Below are 27559 nucleotides of genomic sequence, written 5' to 3'. Positions count from 1 at the left end.
CATAATCTACATTATCCTGAGTAGTACACACACCATCCAGAAAACAGCCTTCTGAGGGTGGGAGAAATCAGAGGAACTGAATGATGTAACCTATGGTTCCAACAATCAGAGAAAAGATGTAGGAACAAGTTCCCTCTGATTTGACCCATGCCTTAACCCTTTTAATATCAATAACTTTTGTTTCTATTGTTTTTTTTTTTGTTTTTGTTTTTTTAGCATTTTCCTATATCTACAAAAATCAGTCAGTACGCAAAGCAACCCTCCCATTGCTCAGCGACTTCAGGCCTTAGCAAACTCACTGCTGATTCCCGTATTTAGATCCGTACACAATCAGCTCCACCGTGTGGTGTTTAGGTAAATGACATCTACTGTAGGACCAGGAAAGCAGGGCCATGTATCCAACAATGCTGCACCCTCTTGAGAGGGGGACTGTACCTGACGAAAGCAAGCACATTTAGCTTTGCTAGGGCATCAAATCACAAGCGAGAAGGAAAATGACCCTGAAATGTGAGTCAGGACACTCAGGAGTGAGGGTCACCCTTTTATTTATTCATTCAACTGTTTACTGAGCTGTACTATACACCAGATATTGTTCCAGGACTAAGACAGAAGAAGTTCCTGCCTTAGTTGGAAAGCCAGGTAACAGGAGAAATCAACATAGTAATACATATTACAATGTCAGATGTGATAAGTGCTATAAACCAAAACAGATCTGGGTCAGGGCATAAGAGTGATGGGGGATGTTTTAAATAAGGTTGGCAGAAATAAAGGCAAGCAGTCCACATTTAGTTCTCCCAACGTTCCTTTAGATAAATGATCCAAAATCTCAAATATGTATAAATATGAACAGTCCTTTGCAGACATAGTGTCAAAACACTTCAACATGCCCAAATCTTGGGTTTCTAAACATCACCCTCATTTAGTCCATACAGGCTGCTATATAAACAAAATATTACAGACTGGGAAGCTTAAACAACAAACGTTTATTTCTCACAGTTCTAGAGGCTGGGAAGTCCATGACCAAGGTGCCAGCAGATTCAGTGTCTGGTGAGGGCCCAGATACTAGGTCTTGTTAGCCATCTTCTCACGGGGTCATCACTTGGTAGAAGCAGGGAGGAAGCTGTTTTGTTTGTTTTTTAATAGGGCACTAATCCCACTCACGAGGGCTCCACCCTCATCACTTAATCCCTCCCAAAGGCCCCACCTCTCATCACATTACAAGGTAGGATGTCAACAAATGAATTGGGGGCGGGGGGCGGGGGGGATAGGGGGCCGGAGAGGAGGGAGAAGGTGGGCACAAACATTCAGTGTAAAGCCATTGCCCTGAGTAAAAAGATCATGACTCCTTGGAGAAAACACTGAGTTTTCAGCTGAGACAGAAAATGGACAAAAGATCCTAGAAAATACTGTTATGCCAGAAAGTGCAAAAAAACTCAAAGACTAACAATGAGGTCTTGTTCATCTTTAACCTGTCAAAGGGCTCCCACTGCCAAAAAGGGGGCTATTTAAGCATCAAAAAGAATATTATTAATACCACACTGCATGCTTAAAAGCCATGCAGTTGCAGTAATATTTTTAAATATCAGTTTTATAGAAGGATGCCAGTAGAAGATATAGAATTATAGAGGATCATCATTTTTTCCAACTATTATGCAAGGATCATGTTGTATATTAATTTCCTGTTGCTGATATGAGAAACTACTACAAACTTAGTGGCTTTAAACAGCCACATACGTCTGAAACTTATTTTCAAATGGCTTAAAAATGGGGTGCATAGGTGACTTCACATATCTGCTCCTTATCCGTTTCCAGCACAGAACTCCTAAAACCCTGGGAACGCCCTAAGTGGAAGAGCAGTAAAGGTGTCGTGCTATTCCTAACAAACCCCTCCCAACCAGACCTCAGCTTACAGTCACGAGGTGACTTCTGAAAAGCACCAAGGGTGGGCAGCTAGCTCCCAGAACTAACCACGTGATCAGAGTTGGGATTCTCTAACCTCTCCCTGACCTCTCAGGGGCAGAGTGGGGCTGGTGGTTAAATCAACAGCCAACAGCCAATGATGAAATCACTCACCTATGTAACGACTCCCCCCTAAAACCCCAGAAGGATGAGGTTCAGAGCTCCCAGGGTGAACACTTGCAGATGCGGGGTGTGGCCTGCTCAGAGAGGGCATGGAAGCCCCACATCCCTTCCCACATACTTTGCCTGATGCATCCATTCCATCTGGCTGTTCCTGAGTTATATCTTTTTATATAAATGGGTAATCTATAAGTAAAATGTTTCTCTGAGTTCTATGAGCTGCTCTAGCAAATTAATGAAACCCCAGGAAGGGGTCATTGCAACCTCCAGTCTATAGCCAGTTGTCAGAAGGCCAGGTGATAGGTCGGACTTGTGATTGGCATCTGAAGGGAGGGAGAATCTTGTAGGACTGAACCCGTAACCAGTGAATCTGATGCCATCTCCGATAGTGCCAGAATTGAGTTGAATTGTAGGGCCCTCAAGTGTTGTCCTAGAATTGCTTGATATTTGGGGGGAATCCCTCCCCAACACACACTCTAGAACAGCGGTTCTCAACCTGTGGGTCGCGACCCCTTTGGGGGTCAAACGACCCTTTCACAGGGGTCGCCTAAGACCATCCTGCATATCAGATATTTACATTACGATTCACAACAGTGGCAACATTACAGTTATGGAGTAGCAATGAAAATTTTATGGTTGGGTCACAACATGAGGAACTGTATTTAAAGGGCCAGAAGGTTGAGAACCACTGCTCTAGAATCCAGTACCAGATTAGTCTGTGTGTGTATATAGAGATGAAACAGTATGGCAGAACATTAACCTTTGTTGAATATAAGGGGAGAGTATATAGTCATGTATCATAGCTATGGCAGTTAATTTTATCTGTCAACTTGACTAGGTCACAGTACTGAGATATTTGGTCAAACGTTAACGTTAGCTGTTTCTGTGAAGATACTTTTCAGCAGATTAACATTTGAGTCAGCCAACTTTGAGTAAAGCAAATTACCCTCCATCTTGTGGGTGGGCCTCATTAATCAGTTGATGGTCTTAATAGAAAAAGACTAATTTCCCCAGAAGGAATTCTCTAGACTTGCTTCAGACTTGAACTGCACATCAACTCTTCCCTGGGTCTCCAGGCTGCTGGCTCTTCTGTAGATTTTGGACATACCAGCCTCCACCATCTTGTGAGCCAATTCCTTAAAGTAAATAACCAATTCTCCAATATGTATGGGTCTTTTTCAAAAACAATTCTGCCCACTGGTCCTTAACATTTCTTATAAAACAGGTCTACTGGCAACAAATTCATCTTTTCCCTGTCTGAAAAATTCTTTTCTCACATCTTTTCTGAAGGATATTTTTGCTGAACATAGAATTGTAGGTCAATAGGTTATTTTCTTTCAGCATTTTAAAGGTATCATGCCAAGGTCTCTAACTTGCAGTTTGAGAGAAGAAAAATGCAGTCATTCTCTGTATAGAATATGTTTTTCATTTTTCCAGCTGCTCTTACAATTCTTTCTGGTTTTCAACACTTTATGATGTACTCAGTGAGGCTTTGTTATCCTGCTTGCTGAATTTCTTGGATATGTAGATTTATGGTTCTCATCAATTAAGAAAATTTTGACATTATTTCTTATGTATATATTTATTTATCTTCCCTACCCCAACTTCTAGGACTCCAAGTACAGGTATGTTAAAACACTTGATAAAACCTCACAGGTGGCTGACAGACTGTTCTATGTGGGGTTTCTTCTCTTTGTGTTTTATTTTATCTATTTATTTATTAAAGATATATTTTATTGATTTTTTACGGAAAGGAAGGGAGAGGGATAGAGAGTTAGAAACATCGATGAGAAACATCAATCAGCTGCCTCCTGCACACCTCCTACTGGGGATGTGCCCGTAACCAAGGTACATGCTCTTGACTGGAAATGAACCTGGGACCCCCCAGTCCGCAGGCCGACGCTCTATCCACTGAGCCAAACAGGTCAGGGCTTCTCTTTGTGTTTTAGAAAGCTTCAAGTTCACTGTGCAGTGACCAAGCCATAATTCCATCCATTCCTCATCTAGCTAGTGACCAGAGGTAATCAAATAGCAGCACTGATCTTAAAAAATAAACCTTATACATTCTTGAATTATTGGTTTAAATGGATTAACCACAAATAAAATACTTAAGAATTAAGTTAGAAATGTGTAGTTTTTTCAATACTTCTTTATTGTCTATAAAATTAGTTTGTGAATATATACACATACGTGTGACGTTAGAGATGATAGTGGATGTGACACCAACAATGGGCTGTTGACCTCTCTTATGACAATGATCTGTGGAAATGCTTTATTATGTCATGTCAGTATACTGCAAGGGGTATTTCAGAATAATGCAAAAGTCATCCACAGACTTGACTAAGTGAAGATCAACTGATCCAAATTCTTCCTTCATTTTTCACAGCATTTGCTGAAAGTTCAAATAAGCTGATTTTCCCAAGAAAGATTATTCTAGTAACTTGGCATGATCAATCCGTGCAATGACCCAGCTGGGCTTCACTCCCTGTGTGAACTCCCTCTGAAACCTAGGGAAGAAGTGCAAACACCAGTTCAAATCTGCTCAGATAACTCATTTGCAAGTGTAAGAAGCAGTTTTTAGCAATAAGCTAATGGTCAATGGTAAATAAAAATCAAAATAAAAGAACTTTACTAATTCAATCACAAAAATATCCCCACAAAATCAGAAGTACATTCTCAACGAAAATGAGTATTTTTAATGGAAGGATCTACACTCCAACATCTGCCAATCCTGGAGAAACTGGGGTATTATTGTCATTAAACACTAGCTATAACATATGCCTAATATGAGGGGAAATAAATTAGACTATGTTGCTGAACACAGCACTTTAGTGTTATTTGGCCTGTATACATTAGATCAATCTTTAAAATAACAGTGTTCAATGAGCTGCCCAGGGAAGATCAGAAGAACCAAAGATCAGTATTGATTATAGCGTTCTTTAATAATAAATGATATCTTAAAAGAGAAAAATTCAGATTTCAATTAAATAAGTACTTAAATATATAATTATGTCTCCATTGACTTGCTTGACTTGTTCACTGCTCCCAATTTTATTAGCAAAAAAATGCACAATAGTGTCTCTTTTAAGTAATTTGCTAACCTACTAGACAGTGCTCCTTAAGGGCAAGAACCCTTTAACTTTGCATTTGAACCCCTACCAGAGTACTTGCAAATGGGAGATGGTCAATAAACGTCTAGTGAGTGGAGAGTCCATGTGCCAGTTACAGCAGATTTTATTTTCCAACAAGGGCCATAACCTTATCTCCCACCCAACAGGCTCTTCTGCAGGGTGGCCTTGGGGGTGCCCCATAAGGAGGTGGTCTCCCCAGGTGCTTTTACCTGTGCAGGCCCTGTGACTGCTTTGACAAGTGGACTAGGGTGGAAATGATGTGGTCCCAATCCTGGGCATAGCCCTCTCCTGGTTTAGATCTTCTGACTTCTGCCTCTTGAATCCCAACCACCATAAAACACGTGACTAGCCTGAGACCACCACAAGCCCAGGCCACGCAGAAAGGCCTGGGAGAACTCGACATTATTGGAGCGGCCAAGGAGCACCAAGGTGACGCTCGTCAGTGAAGAAGCCACTGTGGAAATGAGTCCTCCAGCCCCCGTCACCCAGCTGAGGCCAGGCCCAGGCGAAACAGAGAATCCCCACAGCTCAGCCCGTCCAAACTCCTGACAGTGAGACAGCAGGCAACAGCAAAGGGCTGCTGGAAGCTACTGAGTTTTGGAGTGGTTTGCAATGCAGCCGTGGAAGCTGAAACACTGAGCAATTACGTTCAGAAACATTACTGCCTTTCCCCCTTCCGAACATTGCCGTGTCATGGCCAGTAGTCATTATGTCTTTTTCTCTTTATAAATAACTTGTCAAATTTCAACCCTTTCTCCCTAAAGCTCCGTTAGGTTTCTGATCGTAGTATGGCATGTGACAGACTTACTCATAGCTTGCACTAAGAAGTTGTTTAGTTTCCACGTTCTGATTCCCCAACTTAACCTGGAACACACCCGCTCCGCTTAAAGTTTCACTGGGGATGTTGGCACTGGTTAGATACCAAAAGCACATCAGGATGTTAACAAACTTCCTTCCTTAGGGAAAAACATACACATACACACACAAATACAAATCACAATAGTCTATCATCCACATATCCAAAATGAAATAGAAATTGGCAGTAGTTACACAGTTGTTACAGATCAAATTTTGCACTTCTTCTAGTCTAACTTAACATACCTACATTGCTACCTTTTTATTTTCTTAGGGTAGTGTCGGTATTGCCCTCTTCTTGCATTGTAATAATAATAGTTACTATTTACTGAGCATGTACTATTTTCCAAGTATACTATGTAGATTGTTTTCAATTTGTGGCATCATCTAAAACTGTAACAGATATTTGTCGTCAAACCAAAAAATGATGGGGGAAAACACTTCTTGCTACTAAGTAATTAACCCCAAATGCCAGAAAGAAGAAAGACTTCTATTCCACCCTAATTCACTCTGCTGCGCCTAGTGATTACGACAATGACTTGTGTAAAAGTCAGGTAGTGACTACTGTGCTGAGATGCAATCTGAAATATTAGGGAAGAAAAAATATTTATGAAAAACATGTAAAAGTACCATTACAAATGTTTCAAATTAACATGTGTATGAAAATGAAAAAATCTTAACTATTAAGAGTCCAAATCAGAACTGCCTTGGGAAGTGTGTAAGAAAGGCTAGATCTCCTACGTGCCTGGCACATAATACATATGCAAAGATTTGTAGCAGGAATAAATAAGTCAATAAATTTTCAGAAATGCTGTAAGGAAAAAGTATGCATTGGGCAAGATGATGAGCCAGATAACCACCAACGTTCCTTTCAATGTTTTTCATTGTCTCCAATTTGGGAGTTCTACAGTTGATCTTACTTTCAAAAGTCTTTAGTTGATATTATTTACTTTTTCTTTTACTCCTTACTCCTTCTACATAACATACAGCTGGACATTTAAAATGCTCAATTGTTTCCTTCAAGTTAGGAAATCTGACATACAAATATTTTTAATTGCGATATGGGAGCAGCTTGTCCTAGACCAGTGATGGCGAACCTTGTGAGCTCAGCGTGTCAGCATTTTGAAAAACCCTAACTTAACTCTGGTGCCGTGTCACATATAGAAATTTTTTGATATTTGCAACCATAGTAAAACAAAGACTTATATTTTTGATATTTATTTTATATATTTAAATGCCATTTAACAAAGAAAAATCAACCAAAAAAATGAGTTCGCGTGTCAGAGGTCCTAGGTTCACCATCACTGTCCTAGACAGACTATTTTCATCAACGTGACGATGCTCCCGCCTGTGAATTAAATAGTGGGAGGCAAAGTTCCAGATAAAAGGCATAAGAAACTACTACCATATCGCAGCCCTTCCAGAGCTAGGTCTTTAGAGAATGAACATACTGTTTTATCTGAAGTCCCATGAGTATCCATTTGTACCAACGAACTCCCACTATGTCATGATCTTTCATCCAGTAGTTTAGTTTACCTGGACAACCGTGGGTCCCTTACAGCCGCCTACGCTCCAGCATTACCTTTGTCGTCGTAGTAAATGGAGATGTCTCCTGTGGAGGTGTACACAATCTCATCCATGTCAGCAGCAAGGGCATCTCTGTGGCTGTCAGGTAGTGAGGTAACCTTTTCTTTCAACACAAGCAGCAGCTAAGTTTGGAAAAAGCAAACTGTAATTCACCTCTCAAGTTTTCAAAATCTTTTCAAGAAACTCAATAAACTGTTCATGGAATGAATTTTTCTATTCCTATTTTTAAATTTACTACCATATTTACTCAGCTTCAAAAGCAAGGCTAAAAAGCATCTAATCATTCAACTAGGTCCGTGGTCGGCAAACTGCGGCTCGAGAGCCACATGCGGCTTTTGGGCCCGTTGACTGTGGCTCTTCCTCAGCCTTAGGAGTACCCGACTTAAGTTAATAACAATGTACCTACCTATATAGTTTAAGTTTAAAAATGTGGCTCTCAAAAGAAATTTCAATCATTGTACTGTTGATATTTGGCTCTGTTGACTAATGAGTTTGCCGACCACTGAACTAGATAATTTATAACAGGACATTTTATATAAGAACAATCGAGGGATGTCACATTTACTTACTTATGCCTTAGTAGCAAGTCATTCAATGCTTTTATCCAAAAGGAATGATACAGGGACTCTGCTTTGGCTGATGGCACACACTATTTTTAAGCATATATAAGGATAATGTACTATATATATTATTTGGTTGCAAGAAAATAATATTTATTTTTATAGGAAAATTAAAAGTATACTTTACCTCTTTGGTCACAAGTTCTTCCAGCAGATCAAATTTACACTGTGACAGCAATCTGGACACATGAGCAAAAGCCTTAAAAAAAAAAAAATAGTGGAGGGAGGGTGGTGATTATTTCAATGCTCAAATTTAAATGGTCAGTGTGACAGACTGTTTTATGATAAAGGTGATAAACAACATCAAGCACTAATATACCAGCGTCAGGCACAACTCCTCCTAGGTGGTTGGCTTTTCTTTTCTCATAGGGCCTTCCCACATATACAGTAGTAGGTAGGCAGACTGCTAACTATGGGAAAAGACAGTGCGTGGTGTACACACTGGGACCTGAATAAAAACCCTCCTGCATATTTCCTTTTAAAATAATGATGGAGTAATCATCCATTCTGAGTGTTACACGACTCCCCCCACCTCCCGCTTAATCAAACAGAAACAGCAGCTGAGACGCAGTAAAATCTAAACTGTATCTGAGAGTCCAAAGATCTGGGTTGTAGTCTGAGCCATGAAGCTAGGTAAGCAGGTTTGGGAAAGTGGCAGGGAAGATAACGCGTTTGCAGCCCACGACAGTGGATTTCCACTCTGAAGTAGGAGGTCCCATTTTAAAGCGGGGAGAGCAAACTGCCACCCTCCACGTCCTAGCAGTGGGAAGTGAAGCTGTGCAGAACACTCGACCTGTCTGCAAGTGAGGAGGGAGGCAAGGAAACGGACAAGTGCAAGCATGTGACGGGTAAGGACGGGACCCTGGGGGAGCAAACAGAAGAGCCACCTAAGCCACTGGGTGGGGGGGGAGGGGGGCTTCCTGCAGCCAGTACCACCCGGGGTGAAATCTGAGGAACTGGAGGAGAGAGGACGTTACCTAATTATTATGGGGTGGGCTGTCAGAGGAATCACCTCTGGGATTAGAGGTTTGGAACTTTCAGCTCCACCTCCAGACTTTCGAGGAGGATACAAGTGCTGGGGACTGAGTTAATCATCAAGGGCAACGTCTTAATCCATCACACCTATGCCATGGAAGCTCAATAAAACCCTAATGGGAGGATTAGGAGCTTCCGGGCGGGTGACCCTCGGGGATGCGGGAGATGCGGTGCATGGGCACTCCCCCCCGCCCCCCCAACATACTCTGCCATGTGCATCTCCTGCATTAGGCCGCTCCTTTCAAATAAACTGTAAAGAGCAAGTGATGTGCTTCCCTGAGTCCTGTGAGCCACTTAGCCAAATACTGAGAGATGTGGGAACCCCGATTGACGGTTAGTGGATCAGAAGTGTGGGTGGGTGTGTGCAGTGGAGGCCGTCTGTGGGAACAGGCCCTACCCTGTGTTCTCGGCATTCACCCGGGGAGCCGGGGAGTTAGTGCCAGAACCGCCGTGAGGGGTCTGATCAGGAATATCTCACCTGAAGGCTTCGAGGACAAAGCCCTCTTCTCACAGAGAGGGCTAAAACGGGCAAGCAAGATACAGGGAAAAGCACGGTCTGTGGTTAATGTGGCTGATGGCCGCAGCACTAGGGAAGATCTCACGTCACACAGACCTATCAACCGACAGACCTCGTCTTTCTCATTTTGCGGAAAACCACGCTCAGAAAAGCGAGCGACGTGACCTTCAAGCGGCAGAAATGGGCTCCGCGTCCGTTTCTGATTCACAGCCTGCGGAGAGTGAAGAGGTGACCGCGGGCTTCGCGCCGGTGTCTCCCCGGCACCGGGGACCTCGCGGCCCCCGCACAGAAGCGGAAGCTCAGCTCGTCGTCGAGAAGCGGCCGGAGGGCTGCGCGCAGGGCCGCCCCCCCGGTGACCCGTCTCCGCTCAACACCTGGACGTGCCCCGGTCCCCCCGGGGCAGTGAACAAACCTGCTTCGCCCCCTCGGAGAATTCCTTGATGCTGAACTCCTTGTCGAAATAGGCCCAGATGAGGAAGGCGAGGATCCGCGTCCGGACCCAGTTGACGGGGTTGGAGAAGCCCAGGATGAGCATCTTGGTTTTCTGGCGCTGCTGGGGCTGCTCCTCGGAGCTGTAGCTGCGCCGGGGGCCGGCGGGGAGCGCGGGCAGGGCGGCGGGGAGCCCCGCGGGGCGGAGCAGGGGACGCCGGGGGTCCCGGGCAGGCAGCGCCGAGGCCGCCGAGGCCCAAGAAGCTGGAGGACAGGGGGCCGTTGTCCAGCCCAGGTGGCGGCGGCAGAGGCAGCAGAGTCCAGCCAAGGGCGGCCTCCCCTCGGCTCGGCCGGGGGACCGAGGTCTGGCGGCTCCTCCGGGCAGTGGCCCGGACAAAAGCCATCGGGGGAAAAGGCGAGCCGCCAGCGCCATCTTGCGACCTTTCACCCCGGCGCCGGCCGTGCAGCAGCGAAAGGACGCCGGCGGGAAACCACCCCCTCAGCTGGGCTCGCGAGCGGGACTGGCGAGGGGAGCTGGCCCGTGGCTGCCACCGCGGGGGAACCGCCGCCTCCCCGCTCTCCCTGCAGCAGACAACGCACAGGGGCCGCAGCCCCGCCGGAAACCCGCCGCTCTCGCGAGTTCAGCGGCCTCGCGGGCCTTTTCTCGCGGGGTCGGGTTTCCGGGCGGGTCGGTTGTGGAGGAACGTGTCGTAGGCCTAGCTTCCGAGAGGCGGAAGTGGACGGGCGCGAGCGGCGATGGCCGGGCAGCACCTCCCGGTCCCTCGGCTCCAGGGTGTTTCGCAGGAGCAGTTCATGCAGCACCTCTACCCACAGGTGAGGCCCCGCGCGGGGCCGGACCGCGGGAGCCGGGGGTCCAGTCCCTGCCTCTCAGCTGGCTCCCAACCTGTTCCTCGCGACCCGGGGAGTGGGGAGAAGGCGGCGGGCGTCACAAAGGGCGGTGGGCTCTGCGCCCCGGGGAGTGGGCGCTCGGGGATGTCCCCGGCTCATCCATTCCGGAGAGAACAGCGTGGCGGGAGACATGGAGTGGTTCTCAACCTTCTGGCCCTTTAATACAGTTCCTCATGTTGTGATCCAACCATAAAATTATTTTCGTTGCTACTTCATACCTGTAATGTTGCTACTGTTATGAATCGTCATGTAAATATCTGATATGCAGGATGGTCTTAGGAGACCCCTGTGAAAGGGTCGTTTGACCGCCAAAGAGGTCGGGACGCACAGGTTGAGAACCATAATGAGAGCTGCGCTCGCTGCAAAGAGCGGCCTTGTTGGAACCTCGCCTGGAAGCCTTCTGCCGTTACCTTGGCAACGAAGGGCGCTTTCGCTTTCATCACCACCCCGCCCACCTTGCCGTCTTCCTTTGGGTTTCATACATTTTATAGGTTTCCAGGCTCCCCAGTTGGCGTGAATGGCGCCTGTCAGTCCACTTTCCTGGATTTCAAAGAGCAGTTTTTCACTGTACGGAGCCGAAGGGAATCAGTGGGAATTCCCTCAAGCAACCGCCACTGCTTTTGGTCTTGGATGCTAACTAATCCGGGTTCTAGTTCAAACACTGGAATCCCTTATGTGTGTAATTCCAACCTTAGTTCTTTAAAAGAAAACTCAGGGGAAAAAATAATGGCTTTGTTCTCAGGAAACACACTCAAGTTTTTAGAGATAAAGGTGCATGGTCTTATGCCCAGATTTCAAGATCCCCCAAGACAGACCACTAGGGAGCCGAGTCCGATGCAAAAGCATAGAGTCTTTTATTCAAGCCCGGGACTTGGTCCCCCCCCCCCCATGCCTCCATTACTGGATGCAAGAGAGAGCCCCGAGTCCCAAGGGAACAAAGAATTTATAGGGCTTGGGGTCAGGGGGTGGGGGCACACTCTGACCACTGATTTGGCCGATTCCGGTTGGTTGAGTGAGGGCTGGGGGCTAGTGACGCAAGGGCAGGGTGCAGCTAGGGTCTGGTTACACAAAGACGAGGGTGGCTAGCACACTCTTGGCCTTGGGCTAGTTTCCCCCGCTTTCCCATTGGCCGAGATAAGGGCAAGCTGAGTAACTGATACATTCTGCGGCTTTTTCTTGGAAGAGGGGTTAAGGACACAGCTATCAGTCCTGTTCTGTCCTTTCACATGGTATCAGCAGCTTACCCTGAATAGTTGAGAGAATAATTATCTTGTTCTCTAAACACAATTAGAATGAGAGCAAATGGTACAGGAAGCAGTTGGGGAATCAGAGTAGATGGTAAATGGCAGTTCTTTGTGATGTACTGTCAACTTTTCCATAAGTTTGAAATGGTATCAAAATAAAAAGTTACAAACATATTTGACTATAAATACACATTTCAGTCATTTAGTCATAAGTAACATTCCTGAAAAATGCTTTAAATAATTAGATTATTTAGGTGTTGTTTTTTTTTATCTCTTAGCTATTCATGATGTCACTATTCTGTTTGGTTTGGTTTTCCTAATGTTAAAATTTTGTTCTAAGTATATTGGATGGGTCCTTTTCCTATTTTAGTTACAGTATGAATTGTCAAAAGGTTTGAGTTTGAGCATCTTGGAATAAATTTCTTTTTATCCCTCTTTTGTCAAATATAACTCCTGATATATTGTTGGGTCCTGTTTTTGTACTATTCCCCTTTGTAGAGGAAACCTGTAGTGTTGGAAGGAATTGATTTGGGGACATGCACAAGCAAATGGACGGTGGAGTACCTAAGTCAAGTTGGAGGGAGGAAAGAAGTGAAGATTCATGTTGCTGCAGTTCCCCAGATGGACTTCATTAGTAAGAACTTTGTATATAGGTATTTTCTTCTCAGGTTTACTCTTGGGATACAAATAACTTGTTTTAAACCTTTAAGATATTTATACAAAATCCATATGGCACATCATCTTTTGGCTAGTTTTCTATAATCATGGAATAGCTTACGAATTTTTAAAGAATGGCTTTTAAAAGACAAGAATTCTGAGTTTACATAATTATACAAGGACATTTCCAAACACCATTTTTTACATAGGGTGTATACCTGATGCCTTCTGGAATCATGGAAGGAACAGAGAATTGTCATAACTAGAGGGGTTACGTCTGAATGCTTCGTTAATTAACTGATCCTACCACATTAGCAATTATTATCCAGAGTAATAAATTCTAAAGTTTCCTTTCATGATCTATTTTGATTTTTAATGCCCTAGTTTTGGAAATTTTTCTAAATCAGATTGTTTTTTGGTAAGTATAAGTCCATTGTTTTTCTGCCCTCTCCAGAAATGTAGGGCAAGTAGTTGCTATGTTTGGCATAAACTTTCATCAACTCAGGTAACTAAAAAAATCATACTTAATTTTCTCTTTTTAAAAAATAACCTTAATACTTTTTTTCCCTCATGGTTGTAATTATATGTTTTATGATCTCTTAAAAGCAAATAAGAGACCGTTCAAAGCTGCTGGGTTTCTAAATTTGAAAGCTTTACTGTAATCTCATAGTTTTAATATGCTATTTATTCCCACGAGTTTTGTTAAAAATGTTACATTAAAAAACAAACAACTTTCACATTCTGAGCATGTCCAGTTCCCAACAAATTCAGTCTATTAAAAACATGTGTAGTTCACAATAGCCTGACTTTTAAAGGGAGTTAGCTGTTTCTTCCAGAGTAGAGATGAGTTAAACAGCTTCTAATGTCCAGGGCCATCCCTTTCTCATTTTTCCAAGCTCATATTACAGCTTGCCAAAGCATTTCTCAGTTTTTTTATCCTTGAATATTCACCATTATAGTTTTGGTTTTTAGTAGACCATGAATTGAATTTAATTGCCATGAGTTTTCCCAAGTCTAAGAACTTTCATTTTTTATTAAATAAAGAAAGTGGAAGAAAGTGCTGGAATGATAAGCATTTTTCAGCCTGCAGTTAATGTTTATTTTCCAGAGAGTCCAATGCCATAGCAAGTGGTTATTGAAACTTCTTGAATTGCCTTGATGTTTTGTCATGTCCTATAAGCTTTTCAAAACTTGTTTTTGAAGCACATACATTATGTAATAGTCCTTATCCCAGCTTCCTCCAAACCTTTCACTAGGGCTACTAAAAAGCTACAAGAATATTTTCTTAGTGCAAGAAAAAAATAGATTATTTTTGGCAGTTAATTGGGAGTAGGAAAGAAGGAAGGCATCTCAGCCACAGACAGACTAGAGAGTAAGAAATTCTCATCCATTTATCAGTATTATCACTTCAATTTAATAATAATTATACAGATGAGCTAATGGAGGTTTACAAATGTTAAGTAACTTACCCAAGATCATGTAGCTTGAAATGATGGAACCAGGACTTATACCAGATGTGCTTGACTCCACAGAGCCCTGATCCTACCCTCTTTTTGATACTACCTCCCTTACTAGTCCATGTTAGTCCAGACAAATGGAACTTTAGTAGCAGGTGTTTTGTGGGGTTTTTTGTTTGTTTTGAAACATGCATGAGGTAGATAAGATCTCCAGGCCAAGGAACTTGCCAGTTCGTATACTTCATATCCCCCTCTCTCAGCTTTGCTTCTGCAGAACCTCTGACAGGTACCAGTACCTAAGGGAGAAAGGTGCTGGGGCAGCCCTGTTCTACTTCTCTGGACTGACCCACTCTCCCTGCCCTGTTCTTATAAAGGTCTCGAAACAGTTCTGGGTTCTCTCTAGTAACAATCTAAGCCTGGGCAACTGCACCAATTACAGAGGTGGCTCTGGGACCGAGAGGCTTCCCCATTGCTCCCAGACTCTTCAAAGATGCTTTGGTAGGAATGAAGGGTGTATGGTGAGGTCAGAGATGGAAAAACTGAATAGGAGGATGGTACGTAAATTTGTTTATATTATTAGGCAGAAACTATAGTAGAAGATTGGTCTGAGTGAATGGCAGGCTCCTTTTCCCTCACAGTGCTCATTCTACAGTACCAGCAGTGTCCTCAAGTTCAGTTGACATTCATGCTCACAGGATCCACTAGTCTATAATCTGGCATCAGATTCACTTGGATTTGCCGAAAAAAGCATTCTAGCAGGATAGTATCAGTAGGAGTCCTTATGCCAATCCGGGAGCCATCTTTGGCTCACCAAATATAACAGCTTTGTTGTAAGGGAACAAGACTATAAAAGTGAACCCTAGCTTAGACACCAGCAGCACAAACAACCCATGAACTGACGCAGGTTTCTCTAAGGGCATACTCAGTTGCAAGAGTTACACTACCCATAAGGATGCCAAATCCCCTGCTTCCTAACAATATTTATAGTCCGCCACCAGCTCTCTAGCCAGGCGTAGTTCACCAATAAACAGTATTACCTGATGTCACAGTTGAATTCCACATTTATCTTAACCGGTATGTTTGTAGGAAAACATTGCTAGGAGAAAGTAGGGCCAACCCTTTCTCCCCATCTTCCCAGTACAGATTTCAGGGGGAAGTAAAAGTGAAAAGATGATAACTTTTAATCAGAGGTTTGGAGGCTGCAGTTCATTGCTGGCGGAGGGGAGAGGCTTTTGACCTTGATGCTTTGAGGACTTGATCGTCTTACTGTTACTGATAAGGGATCGTCTTTATGTAGGGGCAGTACTTTTGATTCTTGAAGGGATAGGATGGGACCGGGAGAAAAAATAACTTTCAAGGCTCAGGAATGTGAGGTGAAGGAAACATACTTTGCTTTTACAATGTTCAGCCTTTTCAACCAGGTGGAAGGAGCCAGGCATTTGGGTAGAAATATTGAAGAATAAAACATTGTCACTTCACTGGAATTCTCGAGATATTCCTCAGAAGCCTTATAATGACAGAGCGTGGTTCAGGAGGATGAGAGTAGTGTTACAAGCTTGTGTTCTCTGCTGACGCCAAAAGGCAGGAAGACCAGTTGGGGGTGGGGGGACTTGACCTTCATTGACCCTTTGCCTACTGTCTCTTCCAAAGGAGCATTATTAGTAGTTGCCCCATCATCACAAGAGCTTGAAAGTGTGTATTTCCAAAGGTAACCAAACATCATAGGAACATTTTTCTAACAAAAACTTGGAATAAAAGGATATTGGCATATGAGAAGGATCCATCTGTACCATAGACTTAAAAATCTTTAATTTTTGAAATAGGAATATCAGACAACCTAGGTCAAGTAAGGACAGTGCTAAATGAATTTTGAAAACTTAGAATTCCACATAATAGGTTATAATAAAAATTATGGTTATTGTAAAAGAGGTCATATCCAACTTCAACAAACCCCCATAATATATAATGATTAGAGTATTATTAATTGATTTATTATTAAGTCCAAGGATTCTCTTATGTTTATTTCAGAACTTTACCTTTTGACAAGTTGGTTCAGAGGGCAGCTGAAGAAAAGCATAAAGAATTCTTTATTTCAGAGGTAATTGGTTCTAACATTTTTTTTAGAAAACATTAATATCTATATACTAAATGGATTTTCTTATAAGAGAATATTTTATATACAAGAGCTGTATCCTTCTCTAATAGCCACTCTTACGGCTTGGTTGTATGCATGCCATAGATATTAGTTCTACTATTTATTAGGTTGTAAATCTTGGCCAGATTATTTCTCTGTGCCTCAGTGTACTCAGCTATAAAATATGAATCATAACAGTACAATTCACTAAATCTAATCTGTAGAGTAATTATTAGCACAGTGCCTGACTAGAAACTACTCACTAAATGTTAGCTATTAGTATTACTTCCATTGAAAATGCTTTGGTTTGATATACCAAGTTCAAATGCTAATGGAGAACTATTTATTTTATTATTAGATACTATCAGTGTGATTACTTTTTTAATTTGCTTTAACATTTATTCAGAAGAAGTCTACTTATTTACATTATAATCCACCTTCAATTCACTTTAAATATCATGGAACTCCTGAGCAACCCTGCCTGTAGAGGAGTCCTTGTGGGGCAGCAGTGTCTAGGCTTTTACCGTTTTGCTCAGTCATTAGTTGGGGGAACTCCAAGAAGAGCAGGACATTGGTTCCAAAAGTGAGATGGACCTGAGGGAGCTAACAGCTGGCAGCTGGAAGTCAATCACACTTGAAGGGGGTCTGAGAAGTGAGTCTCTATCTGCCACATGAATTTATTTAAATCTTGAAATAGTAGAACTGGTAGAAAACTCTTAGAATTTTGAGAACATATTTTGAAACCTGTCTAGCCAGTAATAAATTCATAGAATTTAATCTGAAAGTTTACATTTCTGATCACCTATAATAATAAAAGCATAATATGCTAATTAGACTGATGTCCTTCTGGATGAGACTGGGGCTGCGAGGGCCGAGCCCCTTGCACGAATTTTGTGCATCGGGCCTCTAGCAGATTTATAAAAGCAAATAAAGTTTAATAAAGTAAATGAAGTTTGTGTTAACAGTCAATGTAGGTATAAAAACAGGAGAATGCCCCTGTGCTTGACCCAGTATATCTCAGTTATCTAATTCTCATAGGAAATGCAGGCAACAGAAATGTTTTCTAATTCAAACAATTCCTTATTATAGCTACTCAGTGCAGTACAATTGGTGATTTTTTGTATTGTAGCAAACTTACTGCTATAAAATGACATTTCTAATTCACATACATGAGCTGACTCTTAAGAATTTGGCTTAAGAATTTATATAATCAGGGATAGGCTTAGCTTGATAAAATACAATTCAGAATTTTAAAAAATTATTAAAAGTATATTTTATTTATCCCCTATTGTACATTTGTATTACATTAAATAAGAACTTTTTTGTTGGCATTCACAATACTTTGAGATCATGTGTGTTGTACATATAGGAATTCTTTGAAGTCTTAAGACAATGTTGAGTCTAAATAATTTGGAGTATAAAGTCTAAATTGAACAATGTGGCTTTAGATGTGTGTATTGCTTTTAGAACTTATTTTACTTATATTTTATGGATTCAGTCATTATTACAAGTAGCATGTAAAGACTTTTCTTCATACGGCCACCAGAGAGCATTAGTAGAAAGGGTAAGAAGATGTAACTTTTTGGAAAACGACTTCACTGGGTTAGATTTTAATACTTACTTCCTTTCACCTTTACTTTTTAATATTTCTAAGTGAGTATTGATGTTATTTTTCTCTGGGACATTTAAGGATGAAAAGTACTACTTACGGTCGCTTGGGGAAGACCCTAGAAAGGTAAGAATTCTGAATATGAAACAATTGCTTCAAGCTTAAATGGATATATATATATACATATATATATATATATATATATATATATATATATATATATATATATAAACTGGCACTATAATTTTGATACTTGCTGCCTGTCATATGATCTGTTTTATCGTTTTTCATTCTTTCCTTAATGATTCGAATAAGTATGATTATTAAAAGTTGATAACTTAGTTTTTCAAGTAGGACCATAGAATCTTAGTGTTTAAAGTCATCTACTGGTAATCTGTACGTAATTAAGAAATTCTTTCTATTGTATATTTTACAGATTGCAATTCACCTAATAACATATAAATTTAAATAATTATAAAAATTCTGAATAACTCATTATATAAGCTTTGACATGCATCCAGAGTCTAATATATATGGCTGTAGTGTTAAAGAGTATCCCTAAAATAATTAAGTAAGATTACATTAGTTCTTTGCCTTCATTCTCCTTCCTCAGACCACAGGTTTACATAGTTGATAACATTCAAGTTGATGACTCCTAAACTTAAGATACTTAATATTAGATAACAACTGTATGACTCTTGCTTAAAGTAGGAAGGACCTTTCTATAAATGAAGCATATTAAGCCAAACAGTGTTAAATCTGCAGTCTTGTTACACAGTATGTATTACTTCATTGGTGGCTTTGGTCATGTCTTAGTATTTTAAAGCAGTGAACAGAGTTTCACTCCATTTCTCTTTTGTATCATGGATTCTGATGGCAGTCTTAGATAAAATAAGCATTGTGCCAGTGTTGTTTTGTTAAAATTCTTATTGTGTTCCTCTCAATGCAGGATGTTGCAGATATCAGAAAGCAGTTTCCTTTATTGGAAGAAGATATTAAGTTTCCAAAATTCTTCAAAGAGGAGCAGTTCTTTTCCAGTGTTTTTCGAATTAGCTCACCGGGATTACAACTTTGGACCCACTATGATGTATGCTACACAGATAAGAAACCTAAGCTACTGTAGATGTTTAGCATTGATCGATTTAACAGTCACAGTTTCAGCTCTGTGGGCTACCTTAAATATCTTCGACATGTAATTTGCTAAAACATGAGGTTGAAAACAGATGCTCTGCAAGGCGGTGATATGGAAATGAATTGTTAGCTAACACCAAAGCCTAGTTTATCACATTTGCATTCTCAGTGGTCTTGTTCTTGATTCATCAACTATATATATAAAAGGCTAAGTGACCAGTCAAATGGCCGGTCAGTGGCTATGATGCATACTGACCACCAGGGGGCAGACAATGCAGGAGCTGTGGAGCGACAGCAACTTTGCAGAGTGCCCTGGCACTTCGGGACTCCTTGGGGGATGTCAGACAGCCAGTTTCAGCCCAGTCCCCACAGTCCAGGCCGAGGGACCCCACTTGCCAGAGGGACCCCACTCACTAGATGCCCTTCCAGCCCCAGCACTGCCCCAGGTGCAGCTGGCTGGGGAGAGACCGTGGGAGGTTGGCTCCAGGGCGTGTCCCGTCCATCTCGCCCAGTCCCTCCCCACCAGCCACCTTCTAGTTAATGTCCTTTCAATGTGCACAAATCCATGCACCGGGCCTCTAGTCATATATAACGTTTTATTAGGTGTTTTTGTTTTGTTAACATGTGAGAAATGGCCACCAGATGAGGAGGAAAATGGTGGAAGTAGAAAAAGTGATAAGGTTGTGGTATGAGTCAGAAGCTTGTGGACAGCCATTTTCACTCATCAGAAGGTCTTAGGTATATATCCCCTGAGAGTGTCAGATATCTATGTGTTGAGTAGCAAGATGTGTAGATTATTGATCTTGATAAGTTATAATTTTATTTGCTTAATGGATAGAAATGTTTTACAAACGTTAAAAATCTGGTATTGTGTATGGTTTGGTGTTGGGTGGAGAAATTTAGGAAGCTAAAACTAATACCTAATATGTTTATAAAGATAAAGGAATTCTTTTTTTAAAAAGTTCTGAGTCCAACTATATTAATTTTTATAAGTATGTTTTATAATTCAGCTGACGATCTCTTGAGAGGATTTTAACGTAGTAACTTTATAATTAAGTGAGATAGACAAAATCCTAGCATATTGTTTTTTAAAGGTCTCATGTAAATGATATGGTGAGAAAATGATGTGATAACTCAAATACATTTTAACTGACTTCTCAGGTTATATTTTTAATTTTAAGTAGTATCCTTTTTATATTGAGTTATGGAATATCATAAAGCTTTTCTTAAATTAAAAATAAGTCAAAGGAATAGTAGTAGTATACAGGGTGCCCCCCCCCCCCCAAATTATACACACTTTGAATGATTATAAAGTCAGTGTTTATTAATGTACAGATCATTTTCAAAATTAAGTGAGCTACTAACTGGTATACAGGCTTTGAATGATTATAAAGTCAATATTTATTAACATACAGTTCATTTTCAAAATTATCAGCTGTTAAAGTGTGTATACAATTTTTGGAACGCCCTTTGGTTATTATATAGTTAAGGTTTATAAGGTGGGTAAAAGGAAAAATGCTTAGGTAGAAATGATCTATTTATATATATAAAAGCCGGTCACTATGATGCGCACTGACCACCAGGGGGCAGATGCTCAACGCAGGAACTGCCCCCTGGTGGTCAGTGCGCTCCCACAGCCAACCTCCCACGCTCCCTCCCTCCCCCGAGCCAGCCAATGGGTCCCAATTGCCAGCCAGGCTGAGAAACCCCACCTGTGCACGAATTCGTGCACTGGGCCTCTAGTATGTAAATAATCATGAATATATCTTGTTTGTATTATTTTAATTGTTTCGTTGAGAATTATGTCACTCTGGCTTTTAACATTTTTCACAATCTACCAACAAAGTGCACCCTTGCATACACAGGAAGAGTCATGATTGCTCCAGTAATAAGTATGTTAAGAAAATTTGCAAGGTTATAGTACTATAGAAATAATTTAAAATTAAGATGCCTATAAACCAGTAGTTGCCAACCTTTTGGACCTCATGGACCACCGGTTGGTGATTGCTGCTCCAAAGGTTTCCTTAAACCAGTGGTTGCCAACCTTTCAGACCTCATGGACCATCAGTGGTCTGCGGACCACCGATTGGCGACCGCTGCTATAAACAAATTCTGGCCATATATTAAGTCATTGAAAGAGCAGTGGTTGCCACAGGACCTTGTATTTTTCCAACACCTAATATTTCTAGGTGCTTTTAATTTGTTGTTGAGTACTGGCCTTCTAGCATTCCTGGACAGATAAGTAATAAAACCAAAGCAGGGAGCCTCAAATAAGTGTCACTACCCTCCCTGTCATAATGGTGAGGCAACTACAGATTTCCTAATGGCTTGCCCATCCTTTCCATGTTAAAGGTAGTGCTACAGAAATATCTTCCATAAATGAACAGTGGTGTTTTTAATACAAATGTTTTCATTGTTACATTCGAACAGCCGTGGGCAAACTACGGCCCGCGGGCCAGATCCTGCCCGTTTGAAATGAATAAAACTAAAAAACAAAAAGTCCGTACCCTTTTATGTAATGATGTTTACTTTGAATTTATATTAGTTCACACAAACACTCCATCCATGCTTTTGTTCCGGCCTTCCGGTCCAGTTTAAGAACCCATTGTGGCCCTTGAGTCAAAAAGTTTGCCCACCCCTGCATTAGAACATTACTCTTAAGATTTTACATAATGTGAGCCAAGTCTTATTAAAGGATAGGATTTACACTTCACTATTTGGAATACCATTGGTTTAGTTTATGTGAATTTTAGATACTGTTTATTCATAAGTTCTTACTGCTTTCCAGGTAATGGATAATTTCCTAATACAAGTGACAGGAAAAAAGCGTGTTGTACTGTTCAGTCCTCGAGATGCCCAGTATTTATATTTATCAGGTATTTTCTTTTTCTTTTTAAGTTTTTGTTTTTAAAGGTTGATTTATTTAGTACTCTTTTTTGAGACATCTCTCTGTTCTCATAGAAAAACATGTTAGGGCTTCTTCCTAATTAAAATGTATTGTGTCCCATTGTGTATGTGTACACATGTAATGTTAGGCTAAATGAAGAATGAGATTTATAGATTTTCTTAATTGTATTAAATGAATGGCAGTGGTCATACATAAAGGATGAGTCATTGGAAAATGCATTAGGTTTCAGGAGAATGGTAATTGTTTTCACAGTGTGGGTATAGAAAGTCATACAGAAAAGAATAAATTTTCAAATTTATGTTTGTAATTACTTTTATAAAAAGGCTAACTTTGCTCAATATGTATTATTCTTTTTTGGGACATTTCAGGTACTAAATCAGAAGTACTGAATATAGATGACCCAGACTTAGCTAAATATCCACTGTTTTCCAAGGCTAGAAGGTATGAATGTTCCCTTAATGCTGGAGATGTATTATTCATTCCTGGTAAGATTTCTGGACCTCTGTAATTTGCTATTTATAAAAGCTGTCCTCTATCGCTTACCCATTATATGATTTTTTAGTCCAAAATATATTTGTTATATGTATGCTGGCCTATAAAAAATGATTTTTATATACAATTGTGTGTATGTGTTTTAAAGTATGCTTTGGCAGATTCTTATAAAATTAAATCTTATTTTTTGAAGGCAACATATAAATATATTATTATACTTTATTCTATTAAATGACATCAAGGAAGATGATTTATATCTGGGAAAAGATTCTATCTGGTTGTTCTTTTTAATCATTTTATTTTTAAAATATTTATGTATTTTAGGACTGTCATTTCAGTATTTACCAAGAAATGTTAAATGTATTTCATAGCCAAAATAGATTTAGAGATTTTGTTAAATATCAAAATGTTATAATCTTTAACACCTGTAATATCTTGTGTTCATTATTTTCTACAGTTTTAATGTATTACTTAATTTCTTTGTAAATAGGCATTAGTTGTTGCTGCTAACCAGTGATATAATTAACATCTATAATTATTAGAGGCCCTGCGCATGAAATTCATGCACGGTTAGGGTCCCTAGGTCTGGCTGGCGATCAGGGCCTATCGGGGCCTTCCTTCCCCCAGCTGCCAGCCGCCAGCCGGGGCCTTCTTTTCCCTAGCTGCCAGCCAGCGCCTTCCTTTGTTCTGCACCTCTCCCCCAGTGGTCAGCACATGTCATAGCGAGCAGTTAAACTCCCAGTTGGTAGAATGCCTGAGGGGACAATTTGCATATTAGCCTTTTATTATATAGGATTATTCTGAAGTAAATACCTAAAATTTATAAAAATCATAATTCAGATTAAATGGTTGTATTAACAAATTCTCTATATAATTTTCCCATTTTTAAGTTAATATTTTTAAAATCATTAATACCCAATGATAGAATTAAGTAAAGTATTACTAAAAATATGCTGATCTCATTTGCAGATAGATTATAAATTCCTTGAAGACAGGGAACCATGTTTTGTTAATCTTTGTATTCCCCAAGTGGCTTGATACAATGTCCTTCACATAATTGATTGTCTATAAAGTTTGATACATTGACTTCTGATTCTTGTATTTATTGAACAACCAGCACAATAGTCTTTAAGTCTATTGCCATTATTTAATTTTTTTTATCTTTAGAGCATGATTAAGGGCTGTGTAGTTTTCCCTTATTCTGTGTACAACCTTTTTAAAAAGGAAAAAAATGTCCAGAAATACTAAACATTTGCATATATTTTGAAATAAATGCACAGCCAACCTCTGGTGGTCAGTGCAGGTCATAGCAACTGGTTGTTCGGTTGACTGGTCATAACGATCACTTAGGCGCATATATACACACACACACATATATATATATAATGGATTGTAAAGGAGCTTAAAAATATGATTATGATTGCATTAGAAATATAAAACTGAAGCTGAATGCAAATTTAAGGAAGTTAGCAAATGCAGCTTGAACAGGAAGTCTTTGAGAACAAAGGTATTGTGCTAAGTCAGAAAAGGTCAAACACAGTGGGGCCTTGACTTACGAGTTTAATTTGTTTTGAGACCGAGCTCGTTAAGGAGCTCGTTAACTCAAATTACTCTATCAACTCAGTGCAAAAAATCAGCCGAGAGACAGCTGGTATCTCAAAAAACTCGTTAGTCGGGACACTCATAAGTCAAGGCCCTACTGTACACTCCTCAAGTAATTGAAATGTTCTGTGTACAAAACATACTTTTGATGTGGTTGTGTGACAGGAAGTGTAAACAAGTAACACAAAATACAGCTTCAAATTACATATCTGTAAAACAAATATCACTTTATTATGTCTTTCAAGTTAAAAAGGAAAAATTGCTATTTGAAAAGGTTTTAAATGTAGGTTTGTGCTATTGACACTTTAAATTGGTTGGCAATTCATAAAAGTTAAAATGATTCTGTTAAAAGCTGGGAGTGTGCTAACGAAGGGGTCTAGTTACAAGAATTATTTCTTAAATTGGTTATATGCAATTTGTGATATTTCACTGACATTTTGGTGGGTTTGTTTTTTTTTAACTGTAGGTTTTATTTTTAACTTTTAAAAAATTTTTCTTCAGCTTTATGGTTCCATAATGTAATTTCTGAAGAGTTTGGAGTGGGAGTGAATGTCTTTTGGAAACACCTTCCGTCTGAATGCTATGATAAAACAGATACCTATGGAAACAAAGATCTCACAGCAGCATCAAGAGCTGCACAAATTTTGGACAGAGCCTTAAAAACACTGGCTGAATTACCAGAGGAATACAGGGACTTCTATGCACGGCGAATGGTCTTACACATTCAAGACAAAGCCTATAGCAAAAACTTTGAGTAAATAATGAAGTGAATGCAATGAATATAAACTTTTAAATACGGTTCAGCTCAAATATTAGAAAAATATAACAAATTATATTTAGATTTTTTGTTAAAAGAGGAAAGGTAAATCAATTTCAGATTTGCATATTAAATAAGTACAAAGGAGTGTTTGTGTGGTTTTTATACAGATTATTATGGTTCAAAGAATGCTATTCTGGGATCCTTCTTGCTTTCAGATTCAAATAACTAAAATTCTAACTTAAAATGACAAAATGTATTGATACATTGGGCTTTGGTATTTTTTGTTGTTATCCTCACCCGAGGAAATTAACCATTAATTTTTAGAGAGAGAAGGGAGGGGGAGAGACAGAGAGAGAAAAAAATACCAATGTGAGAGAGACACGGATTGGTTGCCTCTTGCATGCTCCCTGACCAGGGCCAGGGATCCAGCCTGCAACCTAGGTACCGTATTTTTCCATCCATAAGATGCTATTTTTTCCTAAAATCATTAGACTGAAAAACGAGGGGCATCTTATACACGGAAGTCAACTGAGGAGGGAGCTGTGCGGGTGCGTAGCTGCCCATACCTTGTCAAACAGGCTTCCTCCAATCACAAGCTTGTTGTTACATCAACTGATGCCCTAATTGGAGGTGGAAGTGGAGAGTGCACAGGTGCAACAAGAACTGGCGCTTTCTGAGCCCATAAAGGTGTCAAAAAAAATAAGATAAATACCAGTAAGCGATTGTCTTACTCTGCAAAATTCAAACTGAATGTAATCAGCTATGCAAGAGAGCATGGAAATAGAGCTGCAGAGACACAATTTGGACCTCCTCCCACAGAGTATATGATCAGACAGTGGAGAAAACAGGAACAACTTAAGATCCAAAAAAGAAGGCCTTTAGAGGAAAACCAGCAAAATGTTTAAAATATTTTAATTGTGGGTTAGAAAAGTGAGGGGCGTCTTATACACGGAAAAATATGGTATATGCCCTTGACTGGAATTGAACCCAGGATCCTTCAGTCCACAGGCCAGTGCTCTGTCTACTGAGCCAAACCAGCTAGGGCAGCCTTCAGTATTTTTGATCCAGTGATTCAGTAGTGTCATTAGGAACCTCTTGGGTTTTTCCTCCTGTTTTCAACTGCAGCATTGGCATCCTCCTAAGGCTGGCTACCTTCATGGGATGGTTGCCAATAGCAGCTCAGGCCGTGTATGACACCTTCATTTACATGCAGTGGAGGAGTCAGGCTGTATTCCAGCAGCCCTTTCCTAATATAAAAAAGCTTTCCCCAAATTTGCCACCAAATCCTCGGGTCTTATTGATCTAAAATAGCTTAGACCTATCCTGAAAGGACCCATAAGCCAGCCTAGTTTACTGGTGCTGGAAGTAGAATTCTCGTCCTCTGAGGCATATGTGGGCAGAATGGATAATTGTTTAAATCAGAATTCTGGTAAGAAAGAGAAAGGTGGGCAGCCAACAATGTCTACTACATTAATCTTTTGAACTTTTAAAAACAAGCCCAGATCCCAACTTTATAGACTTGGAATCTGTGTTTGAGGTTTGATGCATAATCAGGATTGAGAACAAGATATTAAATAATAATTTGGATGAATAGTTTTGTGATTCACCCCAAATGTTTAATCTGATCCTGGTTTTTCTTAGCACCCAGTGTAAGTCAGGCCTGCCCCTTTTCTGTTTTTAAATGTCATAAATCAGTTTTAATTTAGGCTAAAGTTTCACCTAAAATTTTCCCCACTAAATGCTTTTCCACCTATTCCTTATTTTAAAAAAGAATTTTTAAGAATACGTGAGAAATCCCAATGTCCTCATTAGAGACAATGAGCCATTGTATGTCGATCTGTGCCAGTCTTTGTTTTGGACCTAGTAATTATTTGCACTGTCATTGACAATATACTTACTGAACACAAATGTGCCCATCTAAAGCGATCTGAGTATGTAAATTTGGTGCATCTTAATTATGAAGAAAATCATTTTCACTATTGAGAAATAATTCATCTACTCATATCCTGTGTTTAGAGTTGGATTCATTTCAGGTATAAAAAGCAAATTATAATAGGAAAAAGTATATAAAGAATTACCTGAACTTCCTAGGCATCTTTGAGATGTTGAAGTTATTTAGATTGTAATTATTAGCTTTTCATGAATATTAACTCTATTTGTCTTGGTACATAATTACACTGGAATTCTATCTATTCAGTAATTGGTTTCAAACTTGGTCACTTCCTTGGACAAAACAAGGGAAACAAAATCAACCAGGCTTATTTTGTACCTTTCTGTTCTTTTGAATAGCAGTTATGCGAACATTTGGAAAGAACTTTACTGACAAGGCTTTTCTCTCACCTATCTAAAGTTGCCAAGAGATATCTGAGCTGAATTTGACAAAAAATAAAATAAAAAGCAGGA

At 40.2% G+C, this 27559-nt stretch overlaps 2 protein-coding genes across 4 annotated transcripts; one reads left to right on the top strand and one right to left on the bottom strand.

The window, feature by feature from the left end:
* Positions 1-4194: 4194 nt before the first annotated feature.
* On the bottom strand, positions 4195-10686 carry MAIP1 (matrix AAA peptidase interacting protein 1). 2 transcript variants are annotated; one of them, XM_059702681.1, is made up of 5 exons: positions 10237-10686; positions 8400-8471; positions 7648-7774; positions 6019-6166; positions 4195-4586 (listed from the first exon to the last, which is right to left on the bottom strand). In XM_059702681.1, the coding sequence occupies exons 1-5, from the start codon at positions 10684-10686 to the stop codon at positions 4508-4510; spliced, it is 876 nt and encodes a 291-aa protein (XP_059558664.1). In that variant the 3' UTR covers positions 4195-4507. The 2 variants fall into 2 exon arrangements, with proteins under 2 accessions (XP_059558664.1, XP_059558665.1); XM_059702682.1 differs by lacking the exon at positions 6019-6166.
* A 173-nt stretch (positions 10687-10859) lies between these two features.
* Positions 10860-27553, top strand: TYW5 (tRNA-yW synthesizing protein 5). Of its 2 annotated transcripts, XM_059702678.1 has the most exons (8): positions 10860-11087; positions 12905-13059; positions 16549-16618; positions 18345-18389; positions 19213-19350; positions 22183-22270; positions 22671-22787; positions 24898-27553. In XM_059702678.1, exons 1-8 carry the CDS (start codon positions 11010-11012, stop codon positions 25152-25154), a joined length of 948 nt encoding a protein of 315 aa, XP_059558661.1. In that variant the 5' UTR covers positions 10860-11009; the 3' UTR covers positions 25155-27553. The 2 variants fall into 2 exon arrangements, with proteins under 2 accessions (XP_059558661.1, XP_059558663.1); XM_059702680.1 differs by lacking the exon at positions 18345-18389 and having other exon boundaries at positions 10952-11087.
* The last annotated feature ends 6 nt before the right edge of the window (positions 27554-27559 follow it).

The sequence above is a fragment of the Myotis daubentonii genome, chromosome 7, assembly GCF_963259705.1.
Source record: "Myotis daubentonii chromosome 7, mMyoDau2.1, whole genome shotgun sequence".
Taxonomy (NCBI): domain Eukaryota; kingdom Metazoa; phylum Chordata; class Mammalia; order Chiroptera; family Vespertilionidae; genus Myotis; species Myotis daubentonii.
The sequence above is the reverse complement of the archived record's forward strand: the minus strand, read 5'-3'. Positions and strand labels throughout refer to the sequence as shown.

Coding starts and splice junctions, on each gene's coding strand:
- MAIP1 (XM_059702681.1), bottom strand. CDS start 10,686: ATGGCGCTGGCGGCTCGCCTTTTCCCCCGATGGCTTTTGTCCGGGCCA. Junction 8,472..10,236: donor TCTCCGAGGGGGCGAAGCAG/GTTTGTTCACTG, acceptor TTTTTTTTTAAG/GCTTTTGCTCATGTGTCCAG. Junction 7,775..8,399: donor AAGAACTTGTGACCAAAGAG/GTAAAGTATACT, acceptor TTCCAAACTTAG/CTGCTGCTTGTGTTGAAAGA.
- TYW5 (XM_059702678.1), top strand. CDS start 11,010: ATGGCCGGGCAGCACCTCCCGGTCCCTCGGCTCCAGGGTGTTTCGCAG. Junction 11,088..12,904: donor TGCAGCACCTCTACCCACAG/GTGAGGCCCCGC, acceptor TCCCCTTTGTAG/AGGAAACCTGTAGTGTTGGA. Junction 22,788..24,897: donor AGATGTATTATTCATTCCTG/GTAAGATTTCTG, acceptor ATTTTTCTTCAG/CTTTATGGTTCCATAATGTA.